The 15,134-nt window shown below is 43.7% G+C and overlaps 1 protein-coding gene across 1 annotated transcript in view; it reads right to left on the bottom strand.

Annotated features, from left to right (window-relative positions):
* CPS1 (carbamoyl-phosphate synthase 1) overlaps positions 1 to 15,134 on the bottom strand; it is an 88,176-nt gene that overhangs the window by 61,273 nt on the left and 11,769 nt on the right. The window contains exons 4-14 of the mRNA XM_030488560.1: positions 14,533 to 14,677; positions 13,294 to 13,383; positions 12,567 to 12,623; positions 10,072 to 10,164; positions 6,164 to 6,253; positions 4,929 to 5,057; positions 4,261 to 4,367; positions 3,720 to 3,861; positions 3,135 to 3,212; positions 1,631 to 1,726; positions 858 to 953 (exon numbers count right to left, since the gene is read on the bottom strand). Coding sequence (XP_030344420.1) covers positions 858 to 953; positions 1,631 to 1,726; positions 3,135 to 3,212; positions 3,720 to 3,861; positions 4,261 to 4,367; positions 4,929 to 5,057; positions 6,164 to 6,253; positions 10,072 to 10,164; positions 12,567 to 12,623; positions 13,294 to 13,383; positions 14,533 to 14,677 — 1,123 coding nt within the window. The remainder of the gene's footprint in view (positions 1 to 857; positions 954 to 1,630; positions 1,727 to 3,134; positions 3,213 to 3,719; positions 3,862 to 4,260; positions 4,368 to 4,928; positions 5,058 to 6,163; positions 6,254 to 10,071; positions 10,165 to 12,566; positions 12,624 to 13,293; positions 13,384 to 14,532; positions 14,678 to 15,134) is intronic.

The raw sequence follows: 15,134 nt of genomic DNA, 5'->3' as shown, positions 1-15,134 counted from the left end.
GTTGAAAGGGACCTTCTTAAAGATCATCTAGTTCTCATCAAACCATCCAAAGCAATAACTTCTCATTCATTCCCTTCAAGATTATCAATCTATTCTGGAAACAAAACTTGGCATATACGACCTTTAAAAAGTTCATCCCATTTAAAACAAATAGCATTTAGAAAACCTGCCTTGGTAAGGGGTTCAAAATCTTTTGCATAACAGTCTTGACAGCAGCCAACCATTTAGCTGTCGTTATTTGTCTGAGTTGCAGTATGGTTGGCATGCCACAAAAGTTTCAGTAATTTCAGCTCAGTTGTTGCTGACCATATTCCTCCTATTCAAACTTAAACAGGGGAAGTTTAGGTTAGATATAAGGAAGTTCTTTACTGTGAGGGTGGTGAGGCACTGGAATAGATTGCCCAAGGAAGTGGCAAATGCTCCATTCCTGGTGGTGGTCAAGTCTCGGCTGGACAGAGTCTTGAGTGACATGGTCTAGTGCGAGGTGTCCCTGCCCATGGCAGGGGGTTAGAACTAGATGATCTTAAGGCCCTTTCCAAACCAAACCATTCTATGATTCTATGATTCATTTCCATTGATTTTGGCAAGCTTGGAGCCACCAGTCACACATCAAACAGACTGCTTGAAGACTGCAATGTAAAGCTTGAGAACGTTATCTCTTTGGAAGATGATTCTGAGTGGTTAACTCAGATCACGCAACCAACAAGTTCACAAACAAAAAATGACTAAATTTCCCTACAGCCATTTTTTCCTTACCAGCTTCCCTGCCCCAGTGATCCCACAGTCAGATGATCAGTTAACTGGGAGAGGGGAAAAGTAAAACACGCGAGGTTAGTATTTTCAGAGCATCCTCTCACCTTCATGGCTTTCACCGCCTGGGATCCAGAGTAATCGAATTCCCCTGCCTGACCGATTGACAGACCCCCAGATCCTAGAATGAGAACTTTGGAGACCTAGAAATGTCAAACAGCATGCAAAAAATCAGTCCTGTCACAGAAGATGTTGGAATGAACAGACACTGTGCAGCACTGAACAGTCTCGAATTACAAAACAGAAGTCTTAAAGAGAGAAAAATCACATCCAAAACCACTGCAGTTTTACTTCTAAGAATATTTCTACTGGACTTGTCCCATGTATCTCTGCTTAGAGAAACACATGGCTTATGTGTAGGGCATACAGTAAACCTGTTAGTTGTATCATGAGCTTATTAGACAACCATGCCTCACTTTGGCTGCCCACAAAATCCAGCTGCCTTCTAAGATAGCAACACTATGAAATTCAGCTCACGCTAAGAATTTCAGACTTATTTGCTAAGCAACAGAGCATCAACATTACGCTGCTGGCACAAAATCTCACGGCCAGATTATCCCAGGGCACCTCGCATATTGCCATGAGAGTACCCCACATGAAACATCAGATCTTCAAACTTTCTCAAAGAAAAAGGAGTTGTTAACACATGAGACCCCTGATGACTGTGAGATAGGCAGCTGACAGGTCTTTTGTAAGGGTAAGCCTCCTCTGACTTCCTTGGTCAGCTTTTTTGTGCCATTTTGTACCATGGGTTCAGTAGGAATTAACAAGTGCCTAGGCCTCACTGACAGGCATGAATAATGAGTGTCTGTACACTGACCTCCACTCTGGAAGCTGTCACTCCAGCTTTGGGCAGGACTGAGGAAACAGAGCCTTTCCCTCTCTTAACCAGTGCAATAAATGAATCAAATAGGAACTAGGGAAAATAAACACAGGTATTTAATCACCAAAGTGGAACTAAATAAATGCCAAGCTCTCAGCTCTGCTCTGCTGCCTTCACAAGGTAGATTTACACCGTCAGAGAAAAGAGGATCATTGTTTGAAATTTATTGAACAAGTTTGACGTATCTGACAAAGCTGCATTCAAGGAAGTGAGGTCATATCAGGAAGAAAACACATATCAATCACATCTCTATACTCTGCTTGGATATGGCTGGCAGTGCAACGAATGAATGTGCATTAAAAGCTCAAATACAGGAAAGCAGACACTTAACTAGCTCAAAGGAACCATCTGGAACAAAGCCTGCTGCAGAGCTGGGATCTGAACAGGTATATCTAAATATCAGTTGTGCTACATCAGTATTGTCCTTCCAGAGGAAGCTACACACAGTGGGACAGGCTTCCCACCTGACCACACACTTGCAGAGCTTCTGCCCGCACTGCTCCCAAAGTTGTCTGCTGGGAATTATGGAAGGAGTACAGATGGGTCCTGCGAGCCCATCAGGATAGGCACCTGATAGAACCCATCCCAGCAGTGGGAGTGCACAGACTTGGGAAAGACACAGCTGAGGGTTGTTTTGAGTTCTCTAAGATTCACTAGTCAATCAGATTGCTACGAAACTTCTTGATATCAAGAGATTTACTTGAAGGTTTAATCAACATCATCAAACTAAGATTAAAATAAGCACTTCTATGTATTCTTCCATCTTCCTCTCTCAAGCAATGCTAAATGGTTTATTTATGTTCAGACATGCCCCCTTTGCATTCCACATCCCCTGTTGCTGCTTAGTCATACTCTGTGACTACACAGCCAGTTGTTATAGAGTTTGTGCAAAGTCACAGATGGGGGATTAAAATTTCATTTCACTTAGGAGAACCAGAATGAGGAAACGTGAATGCATTTACATAACTCTACAGTAATTATAAAATTTGAAAGTGGAACTAAAATGTATTAGAAAGTTAATGGTTTTATTACAAAGCATCTGGCTAGCAGTTTTTCCTGTTAAGATAAAAACCTTTTCCTTTTGCAATCACCCCAGGTACAAGAGATTTGAGCCTGATCCTGCAAAGGCTTAAACACTTCAGTAACTTCCAACACACAGATAATCCCACCAGGACTCAAAGCATACACATCATATGAATGGAATCGTTGATCCAAAGCATGCAGAAGTCAATAGATGCCTTGCTGTTGATTGTAATTAGCTGGGGATCAAGCTAAGCAGACACAAGCCTACGCATGACTGGGCCCTCTGTTAGGATCCCAACATTTCAAAACCCAAGATTTGGGACTGTCACCAACATAAAGACTTGTCACTGTAGCTGATACATATCTGCACTCCCTAGACTATCTCTGAAAGCAAGTTCATATCAGCCTTCACACATACCTCTGTGTCCCTTGGCCCAGGATTTGCATCTGGGTAGAACTGTGCAGTGAAAATCGGTTTGGTCTCATGCATAATTCCCTGCAGGAATAAAAATGATTGTCTCAGACACTTCCTTGCTCCTTCTCAGGGGGGGAATGGCTTTTGAAAATACTTTAACTGATATAAATAACAACAACAGGCCAAATTAGACTGCAATAATATTCCTTTTCTGTGCTGGGCAATACAGAAGCAACAGAACGAACAGTGACACAGGCTATGACACCTATGGCACCAGACCTAAGACAACAGTAACTGAGTGAGCACCACTGATGGTAGGGAGATCTCAAAAGTTAATAAGGCAGCTATTCATATGGTCACTGTTGCAATCCTACACTTTGGGCTAGTGTGGAGAACAGTGGTAATGGCTCAACCCCTTTTGGCCTGTCAGGCAAAACCCCAAGTAAAGCAGATGGTCAGATCACCAAGTTTAGCCCTAATAACCAATTGTAATCTGACAGCCAGCTTCCAGGAGGTAAAATAAAGTGATAGAGAGGCTTTACCCACTAGAGGCTGCTATGTGCAGGTACCTGGAAAGCATGAGCTCACCTCATTTGTTTGATCATTGGCATTCACAAAGAGAGGTTTCCAGCCAGGTGGGAGGGTAGAGCTGTCAATAGCATAACCATGGTTCTGAGCAGTGATGACAGCCTGTCCATTCACTGCACTCAGGACAGGCTGGTTCTGTCCTCTGAAAGAGAAAGGATCAGAGAACCAAGGGAGAAGAGTCAGATGTGTTCAAATGCCACTATTAGAGCAGATAACTCTGGGGCTATACAAAGCAGTTCAATAGTAGCTGTTCAATACTGGCAGCCAATCTCAAAATGATAAATCCTAGGAGAAGCTCTGCTATCCTTCAGTTTGATGGGGATCAATTACATCAAAAACTTTCAAAACACCCTCAGAAAAAGTAATGCATGACATGGCAGTTTAAATTAAAGGCAAGGAGAAAGGCTGGAATGAAGAAATAATGTTACTGACATGCTATCTCCCATTAAGTCAGTTCAGAAGCAATACACTGCTGCTCTGTGGCCTTGTGCAATGCTGAGCTGGTCTGCCTGGGCCCTGGGAAGCAGAAGAGCTGCCATACCTGTTGGCCATCTGCATCTTGTAGGAAGTAGCTCCAGCTGCTATCCCAGTGATTAGATTCCCCATGCTAATTCCAAACAGGGGCTCTGGACGATTGCTCTCCAGGACCTAAAATGAAAAGGTTTTCAGGAGATACTGAAGTGTCTGTGGGCAGCAATTCCAGCACAAACCATGCCAGTTTCCTCACAACCTCATGAAAAAGTTGAATGCAAGGTGGTAACAGCCTATAAAGGAAAGGTTTCCTCCTCTCCTCTGGGAGAGAAGCCTCAGAGCATAGTTTGATGTCTCAGTCCACTCGAGGGGAATATGCAGTGACATTACAGCCATTTAGTGTGTGACATTGCTTCAAATGGGAGCACTGTGAAATTGAGGCTGTCCCTTCATAAGGTCACAGAGGTCCTGAAAGAGCACAGGGTACTCTGAGGCACTGGTAAGGTCATCACAGTAATCATATTTACCATGTATTGCTCACCAAGGTCTGTATAGCCTTATTGTAACCACTGGTCTGGAGGCAACTCCCAGTGGACCAAGATGAGGAATATCCCAGGCAGATGAAATCACTTAACAACATTTGGTCTGTAACATGTTACTACAATCAACTGTTTAGAAGCCAGGCACTTGAAAAGAGAGGCAAAGAAGAATAATTGGCCTACAGCTATTACACTGTACCTTTCTGACATTCTGAATCACCTCCTGAGCCTTCATGGGATCCCCTGGACCTCCAGAAATTACGAGCCCATCATACTCCATGCTGGTGAAATCATGGTCCCATGGAACCAAATGCACTTCTGCACCTCGCTAGGGAAAAAAGAACAGGGAACAAGAAATGAGGGGAGGACAAAGACAAGTGGATTTGGGTTAGGAGGTTGTTCTTGTGCTCTTATGTCCCAGAGGTTGAGTTTGGATTTCAGTCATCCCTTTGCCAGGGACAATAGCCATAGATAGACAGCTTCTCTCCACTATCTGACCAGATTATTTTCACAACACTGGTAGATTTAGCATCTTTGAGCTACCTCAGTGTTTGCCAAGTTTGTCTGAAATTCACTAAGGAGATCAAAACTTACTAATGGAATGCAAAAACAAAGCATGCACACATGTGTACACATGCACACATGTAAAATATAGTCACTTTTATACAGTGCATTCATCCTAACTGCTAAATTAGGGCTTCACAACCTCATTCTGTGACATGCCAGTAATAGTCCTGCACATCAAAAATGTGAATAGCCACATAAACTAAAGAACAAAACCAGGGAAACCCTGCAGATCTAGAGAATGAGAGGACACCCCCTTTAATCCTCTTGTGTGGCTACAGAAGTGAGGACTGCTCCATCACTGTACTAACAAGAGGAAAAGATTTTCACAGAATCAAAGACTTCAAGATAACTCAGGATGGAGGGACCTCAGGAGGTTACCTGCTCCAAACCCTGCTCAAAGCAGGGGTAACTTCAACTTTAGGGCAGGTTGTTACAGGCATTGGTCAGATGAGGTTTTAATATCTTCAAGGACAGACATTCCACAGCTTCTCTGGGCCCGTTTCAGCCATTCACCACCCTCATTGCAAAATCTTATCCCCCCATTTATTTGTTCTTTACAATGTTGGCTTGAACTTCCTTGCTTGTTCTTTAGACAAGCTGTGCCTTGTCTTTTTAAAGCTCACCTAGGAATTTCTCTCAAGGCTGAGAGGTTGCTGCACAGGTCCTGTTCCTTACCTCCTCAGTACAGTGCACCAAGTTCAGAAACCACCTCCCAGTCCATAAAAATCCTCCTAAAAATTGTACCTCGTTTTAGGAGCACAACTGCTAGTGGAATGGATGTGTCCAGGTAGAATGAAGGCTTGTGAGAAGAGGCGAGGCTTTTGCCAAAGCAAAACAGGAGATGAAGGACGTAAAGCACTGACCTACCTTTACTAGCAGGCGGATAATGTTGTACTTCAGCCCACAGTCGACAGCTACAACTTTAATTGGATTCCCTCTGCCATAAACCTTGACTTCCTGTAGAAAGACAGACCATGCTGTAAATGACAGATCACCCCCTGCTCACAGAACACAGGGAAGACAGGGAGCAGAGTAACATTTCACCACTGCGTAGCAACTCGTACTTAACAATCAATTCACAGGGAAATCTCCAGAAGCACTGGAGGCATTAGCACTTCCTTCATATTTCTGTGAAAGTAGAAGTTATAATGCTCTTTTATACACTGTTGATTACAGCAATTCCTAAGAAATCACTTGTTTCCATAGCTAATGACAAGCTTTTTTCCTGTGTTTCACCTCATTAGCAGTGAAGCAGCAAGCCAGTTCTCACTGATTAGTGCAGCCCAGGAGAAACAACAGATACACCAGGAGAGATTTGCAGCTGCAGTTAAGTCATCCTGCTGATGCCAGTGGAGTGAGGCTGCTTCACACCAGCTGCAGATCCATCACATATCCACCACCCTGACCCTCCAGTCACAGTAAGACCAAAGTATAGCACAGCTGGAGATAGCCCCTGAATGACCTCCAGTGCATCACAGCAGTACAGACCAGGCTAAGCATGTCACTGAGCATGGCCTATGCTCATATGGACCTGACAGATTGACATATCAGACAACATTTCTTCTCCTCCTCCAGCTGCTCTTCCTTAACCCAGTCCACAAAGTTAACAATCACCAGTCCCAAATCTGGACCATGATGCTTTGTACATCCACTTATCTTTTAGTCACAACCAGCATTGAAGAGAGTGAGGTCACACCACCACATGTAATATGGGCCTTGATACTGCAATATGCAGATATACTGACAGACAGCTGTAGCACTAATATAAGGTTGCTTACGGACAGCTTCTTTCTGAAGCTTGCTGAAATACTTTACTTGTTACATGACTGCAGTTAGCACCATGCTGGGATGTTATTCATCAATAAGCACATAAAGCAGCCTTCTTCCTCGTAAAAACAAACTCTGTAGTTCCCTTTAGTTACACTCAGCTTCTGAAAGTTGATATTGATAAGCATACCTTATTTTAAGTGGCTTTTCTCTGTGCAATACACAACTGAAAAAACAATAAAAGTCTCTTTATTTTACTTTTAAACTAAGTTACTCCTTTTTAATCAGCTTCCCTGGCATTCATACGTCACAGCTGGGCCTCTTTATGAAGAGATGCTAAAATCCATGCCCAATACGCCTGGTGCAGGGTGACAAACTGAATCTTTCATAGGAGGATTATGACCAGCCAGCAGGAAAGACATCCCCTCTACAGGGAACTCAAGACGAAGGTTATTAGCAGAATGTTACAACTCCTCCCTCTGTTCTCTTAACTCAGTTCTTGTGTGAACTTTTACCTTCTCAAAGACTGAGATGCAAAGAGTTTTAGGATGCGAGAGCATGTCCTACGTGAGGACAGCTCTGGTAATGATCAGGAGTGACTTACTGACATGTAAGGAGCAAGGGTGGAAGAGATGGGGTGCAAGGAGCTACCTCCCTTCACTACAAGGCTTCAAGCTGCAACATAACATGCGAGCCACTAATGGTCCCTAGCTGACCTGTGAGGACATAACTGCTGTTGTGACTCCTGCTGTGTAATGCTGAAAGGAGAGGCTTTGTATCTGAACATACCTTGTAGTTCGTGCTACTAAATCAGATGGCAAAGTACCCTTCAACCTCTTTTTAAGAATGAGTAGAATGGAAATCATATTGAAACTGTGTCTTGTTAGATCACTCAAGACTTCAGATATGAGGCCGTGCCTGACATCAGGTATGGCAATATCTTCACACTCACTGATACACAAGTGGATTCTGCTTCCACGGTCCACGGTGGAACTGCAGCACTGCACAGGAATCGTATGGGTCTTCTCCCTGCTGACCTTCAGGCTTCTGGAAGGTGGGCTTCAAAAATCTCAAGATTAAGGTGTTCAGTTTTCACAGAAACTAACTTAGTGTCATGTGCCAGAGTCCCATAGAATAAACTCACCTTGCTTTTCAAAAGGGCTTTTGGAGACCCCCCAACTCTTTACAACATCCATACTTTAAAATCTCAAAAACATTATCTCTCTCAAAGGTTCTGCATGGCTGTTCTAATGGCCAGAGGGAGTTGTGGTACAAAGCTGCTTTGAGGTACTTTAATTACCCCACTCTGTGTGGATAGAAGTGGCCTTTTAGCTTCCAGGGGTTAAATACCCCTCATCTGCTGTGGGGCCCTGACCAGCACATGCACCAAAATAAACCTCTGACAGAAGTTCCTGCAGAATACTGGCAGTTTTCTACACTCCCTGCCCTATACAGACAGTATTAGCAAATACAGTCTATACCACCAGCCTTCTAAAGGGGGGGGGGTGAGGAGAATCAATCACTGCTAATGTACAATTGATAAGCAGATTCCTGATCTTACTCTGCCCTGATTTACATGAAAACGGCTATTTGGCAACAGATAGATTATCATGTCCAGTAATTATCAACATTGAACAGCTTCATTTTCAGCTTTATTTGCAATGCTGCTTTTTAAGCCTATAAAATGAAGTTACAAACATAATGAGACCACCAAGGTTCTGTTAATCTCACTACATCTCCTTCTTAGAAGCTATTTTCAGCATCTTTACAGCAATTCTGTCTTAGTAATTGCAGAGTTTAGCATCAGCAACCTTACCTTTTCCTGAGTTACTGCTCAAAATGGCTCCACCTGCATCTCACAATCATACATCACAATCTCAATAAGCAATTGCCATTCTTCTGTGTAGCAACAAGGCCCTGACTTAAAATACAGTGGAGGCTTTGGCATGATTTGGTGAGATCCCTGAAGGTGAGATTTGCAAGGCGGCCTATATATTCCAACAGCATCCCAGGCAACCAGTTACTACTGTAAATCCAAGCCTGGATGGAAACTGCACTCCAAATTCCCACTTGCTTACTGACCAGCCTGTTCAGGACTGCTTCCCACACATGCTCGCTCTCAAGCCAGCTTGTGTGCAGAACAGTACATAAGCAACTATTTGCAAAGCTCTTCCAGAGCCTCTCTGATGTTGAAGAAGCTGCAAACACAATAGTAAGCATGGAATTTGTAAAAGGGATTCATACACTCAGTTCTCACTTCAGTCAATGGGATTAAGCACCCAAAGCACGCTTTATCCCACAATTAAAACCCCAAAGGGTCTACAATTTAAGATGTTAGCCCTTGCATTGGTACAAAAATAGTTACTAATTTTAGTATGGGCTTGGTTTCCTAAGTCTTCATGATTTGTAATGTTCTTCTCAGCTCGTGGTGGAGCACAGTTTGCATGCCCAGCTAACAGAGCACAAACTAAACTACTGTTCTGTACACATCCTTAGAGGAAGCAGCTAATACCAGTAATATTAGATCCAGGGGATTCCTGACTTGGTCTCTTTTTGAAATCTAGAAGTATCTTCTGGAATCACCTCAACAAAACTAGGCCTGAACACCAATTATCAAATCTTTTTGTGAGCTTTCCTGAAACTTAAGGAAAACACCCATTCTTTTTACTAGTTCTTCTTCCATTTGAAAATGCCCACGATACACTAACTGTATCACAAATACTTCTCGATCCTGTCTTTGTAACACACAATCCTCTGATCAGAGTACTGTTCAGACTACACCCAGCTCAACGCAGCTCATTTTACAGCTCCAACACTGTACCTAAGGAGCCACGGGGATGCTACAAGGATGATGTTGAGATGATAGTCCTTCAAAGGCCTGGAAAGGTGCATGATATAGAAAAGGTCCCCAGATTGTTTGTTGAAAAAGACTGGATGATCCTCAGAGCAAATGGGGAGCAGTTACCACCTGGAGCGTACAGCCTTAGGACTGCAGAAGAATTTCTCACCTTTGTTGAAACTTCTGCAATTAAGTTCTGACTATTTGGATCTGCAAATTCCACGGGTTGACCTTCAAATTCAATCTTCCCAAGTAACGTGCCCTGTGGAAATACACCAGTCAACAACAAAGCATGAGCAAAGGAAAAGCTGTGAACATTGGGACAAGGTGCTGACAGGCACAGCAACTGAAACAGCTGCTTAGAGATGGCTTCTTGGTGGCTTATAACCATTTCTAGCATCTTAGAGAAGTTTATGAGTATCAAAAAAATCTGTTTAAAACCCTTCATTCAGGGGAGAGGCATTGTCAGCAGTAACATTTGTTAATAGGCAGCCTGGCGAGCTGCCTAGTGAGTGTGAAATGGGTTGCCTTCCAAGAGGGATTAGAATTCAGATCCCCATACAATTGTTGTGTAGATCTGGGAGTAATCCACAAAGCAGTTTGAAGCTTTCTGGTTTTGGAAACCCACTGTGCGGTCTTCAGCCATCTCCTGTGCATAGCTACAAGGAAGCAGAGCTGGTGTGAGGCAAAGCTATGTAGGAGGCAGGTCTGCACAGCTGTTTTCTGAAGAAACTGCTTAAAAAAAGTCACCTTTAGCAAGCTCTACTCTTTATTGCTGTTGCCACCTCACAGAAGCCAGGCCACTCTTGCTCTGCCAGCAGCATATCCTTCTCCACCTTCTGCTCGTTCAGGTTCTCTGTGGAAAAAGCCCTGCTTTGGCTTTGCCCTACTCCTGGAATAAGTGGGATTAACATAGGGTTAACCTCTTCTCAGCATGGGGACAGGGTGTGCAGTACAAAACTTTTCAAGGATGGAAGGGGAAAGTAACATAGAGGAAGTCAATGTTGTGTTGTAACTTTTAGCTTTCATGCTAAAAGATGTTAGCTCACTCTATGGACATCACACTAGCACGCACACCCATTGCATTACTCATTGGGTTTGGTGATACTTCCACGAGACACTGCCATCATTGGCCATACCTGAAGTATCCTTGTCAGGGCCAAAAAGAGCCAACATTGCCATGCACACTACTAAGAGTAAGTTTTAAAGACAGCTCATATCAGAGGCTGACATCCTACCTTGTCTTGAGTAGCACCTTACACCAAAAGCTACTCCAGGCTGCTTTGCGTGGACCAGAGCTGAGAAGCTCAGCATCATCTTAAACAAGTCAGATTCCTGGGACCCACAGAAGTTGATGAGAGCCACCATGCAGTCAGTCCCATAAACACTGATGACAAAGCCCTAAAGCCCTTGCTCTCAAACAGGAACACCATGCCTTACCTTGCTCCCAGGTTATTCAGCCAAATGGTGCCCTGCATTTACCTTTAGAGTCCAATTTAACAAGTCACTGCTCATTTCTGTATTTGCTATAACAAAGCCCTGTTCTCACCCCCCAGTTTATAAACAGGCACGGAGTGAAATAGTAAGCTGTTTGTTTCAGACTGGGAGAAAAGGCTACATTATGCACTGTTTTGAAAGCCATAAACCAATATCACTCAGAGGCCCAGCATAATGGGCATTACCCCCACGTACTGCTAAGTTACAGGATAAACACTGAAAGTGTTTTCACTTTGGATGAAAGGAACGCTGATCCATTAAACAGTATGTCTCCAGAAAGTAGAAAACATACTGCCATTTTCTATTGTATTAAACTGCACTTGTCTGCTGTCTGTAAGAGCAGGACAATGCCCTGTCTTCCTGCAAGAGCTCATTTCTACTAGACACCTATTCAAGCCAAGTCATTCATATTTTGCTCTGTGGAATGAAAGGGGGTGTGGGCTTGGACTGCAGGCTGCAAATTGATCAGCTACAGAAAGAGCAGCTTTAAGTAATCCATTACAAAAGAAGAGCCTCCAAGGCACATTTACATTCAGACTGGCTTTGATCACTCTTTCAGCCAGTGTGAAGTGTACCTTAACATTAACCTCCACTCAGTAACATAATCCTGCTCATGTCCTTCAATTGTCAGCTCTTGGAAACCAGAGAAAAGTAATGGCTATTAATAACAGGCTTCAGTCTAAGTTAGGGAGCCAGCTCAGTTTATTGTAGGCCGCCTTTTGTCTCTGAGGAGCAGGAGTACGCTCACTGACCAAAGGTGCTGTCTGTGACCTAATATCCACAATGCCTCACAGAATTGTTGCTCTCTCTGACTGTCACTATCTGAGGCAACATGTAGTTCACACTCCTACCTATTGTGTTTGACATACTAGTCAGACACAGCTACGTGAGGCCTTTCATTTACATCAGCTTGCAATGGTTCACTTATGTGGAACAGAAAATGCAGAGCAGAGCTAAGAAGAGAGGGCTCCCTGGGATCTGCTCTGCCTCAGACCACTGTGTACAGAAGACAGAGAGCCTTTGGAAGAGCACAGGGCACAGGAAGAGCAGCATCTGAGGTCAAGGCAGCCCAGCAGTAACACTGCTACCCCAGGTTTGCTGCTCTGATAGAGGAAAGGCCCAGCAGTAGCCAGGTTAACACACTGGATCAAGGGAAGCAGATCATACCTTGTCACGAATTAATTTGGACAGCATTCTGGTATCAATCCCATACAGTGCAGGCACCTGAAGAAAACACAGAGAAGGCTAAGTTAGAGAACAAGCAGCTAAGACAGAGCAACAACAAGTCCTTTAAGGAGCTCTGACTCTTAGCAGCAGTATTACCAAGGCTGCCCCCCTTCCTGTTCTTCACTTCTTCTCTCTATTCCCACTCATAAATAGCCTAGTTCTTCAAATCTAGTTTCTGCACTAAAAAGCACTATATGAAAAAGCAAGTGGCAAGTATCAATCTCATTTTTGAGCCCCATTTTGCCTTGCTTACAAGCACCTAACCCTCCCAGCTGTCCCAAGTCAGTCTACCAACACATCCTTGACCCTCTTGGCTTCAAGTCAGTGGGGTTCTGGCAGCTAACATCTCTTGTGGTTATGACCACAACAGCACTACTAGGAGCAGCTCTACAGAAACAATTGTTAGAATGCTAATGTGTGTCATTTTCATGGAAAAGCAAACATTCTCATTTAATTAACATTCCTCCTAGACAGAACTTTGAAATACCACTGCATCCTGAAAAAGAGAAATGGATAAAGCATCAGAGAACTGAGGAGCACAGAATGAGCCCAGTACAGACTGGTGAAGATATCTGAAGAGTGGTTACCAGCTCCAAGCCAGCAGTTCTTTCCCGTTTCCACCCATACAGGTCTCTTCTCATCATGTAGTTATACCTGGATTACTCACCTTTTCTTCCTGCAACCACTCTCCCAGGCTCCTAGCAGCCTGCCAGTGGCTGTACTCATTGCTGTAATCCAGCACCAGCAAACCCGAAACCTATAGAGAGAAGAAAGGTCATTTTGCACCGAAGGATCACTCTGTACTTGCTCTGCACCTCCTGAGGTTTCACTGTTCATCCACTGCAAACCATATCACGGACAGGACACAAGGCTAGGCATGGTATGGCTGCTCTTCTATAACAAAAAGACAGCAAATCTGAGTCTTCACAGTGGGAGTGCAATGAACAGGTACCTTGCAAAGGGCTAAAGACTTCATGTTCTGTCATGATTGCCAGGTTGGACAGATCCTTGGGTGACATGGTCTAGTGGAAGGTGTCCCTGCCCATGGCAGGCGGTTGAAACTGTATGATTTTAAGGTCCTTTCCAACCCAAACCATTCTATGATTGTACCTGGGCCCTTTTACGTAGGAAATTCACAGACTAATGTGGCTTCCAGGTAACCAAAGCTGCAAATTGCATGGAACTGAGAAAACACTTCTCGTTAGAAAGGAAATGTTTAAGACAAGACAAAATGTTTTGATTCATTTTTTAAGAAAGCTTTTCACTTTTAAGTGACATTTCATTTCAATTGTCAGCTCCATTTTCCACTGGAGTTAGACAGCTTATGAAGGAGTCATTTCACCTCAGGTTCTGCAATCATTTGGGTTTGCTCCATGTTTCAGTACTGCCACCACTGCATGGACACAGCCCTGCTCCTAGCCAACATTCCCTGTCACCACAGAGTAAATACTGGTTCCTGCACTAGTACATACAGCCCTCTCCACACAACTGTCACCTCCCCTGTTTGTGGTAGCGCAGACATACGGAGAAAAGTCTCAGCATGCAGAAGCTTCTCCATTCTCACTGGTGTTTGATCTCTCTGTGGCAACCAGTTGTTGGCAAACAGAGAAGGAAAGGTGGGAAAAAAGCCATCTAGGACAGCAGTTCACACAACTGTAGCATGTCCATCACTGATGGAAAATACACCGCTTTCAGGCAGCACATGGCCTGCCACAGAAAGAAAGATGGATTATCTTTTCCCACCTTTCCTCCAAAGAACACGATCCAGAAGAAGAAAATGAAAGGCTGAGTATCATTGATTCCTTCTAACTTTTATGAGGCTGGCAGTAAACTCTTGCACACACACACACACACACTCAGGCTGTTAACACCACCCTTTGATCAGGCCCGTGTCTCCCCCTGTTACCTTGATCCCATCAGACTCCAGGAACTTCTTGAGACCCATTTCATCCAAAGCAGCTGTGTCAGGCACTCCACCATTCCCGACTATGGGGTTAGCTAGTGTAAGAATCTGTCCTTTGTAGCTGGGATCTGTCAAGACTTCGCTGTATCTAGATGAAGAAGCAATAGAAGTTAAGTACCTTGGTTGGAGTTGAAAGAAAAACAAAAGAGCCACTGAAAACAAGACAGGTCTGAATTCCCATATGACAAAAAGTCAGAAATGGTATTTGTGTGAAAGCAGTCTCAGTATGAAAGCAAACACATCTGTGAATCTGTTCTGACTTTGCCATCTGTGATTAAACATTTGACACTGAGAACAAAGCGAGGCTTTGGCTTCTCATGTTTTATTTAAGAAAAGCACAGGAGCTACCAACAAACTCTGACTCCTTGTGATTTAACGTAAGGCAAACAACTACACAAAGTGCAGAGCCATCACAGAACTGCAGTAAGTGCATGGCCCATCACTTCATTCACAGATAACAGCTTGGGCTTGGCCATTCCCTGCATGCAGGCAGTCCTTTGTCACTGCTGTGTCCTTCCCTCCATGTGGTGTAAGAACTTACCCCT

The sequence above is a fragment of the Strigops habroptila genome, chromosome 5, assembly GCF_004027225.2.
Source record: "Strigops habroptila isolate Jane chromosome 5, bStrHab1.2.pri, whole genome shotgun sequence".
NCBI lineage: Eukaryota > Metazoa > Chordata > Aves > Psittaciformes > Psittacidae > Strigops > Strigops habroptila.
This window is presented reverse-complemented; position numbering and strand designations above follow the sequence as displayed.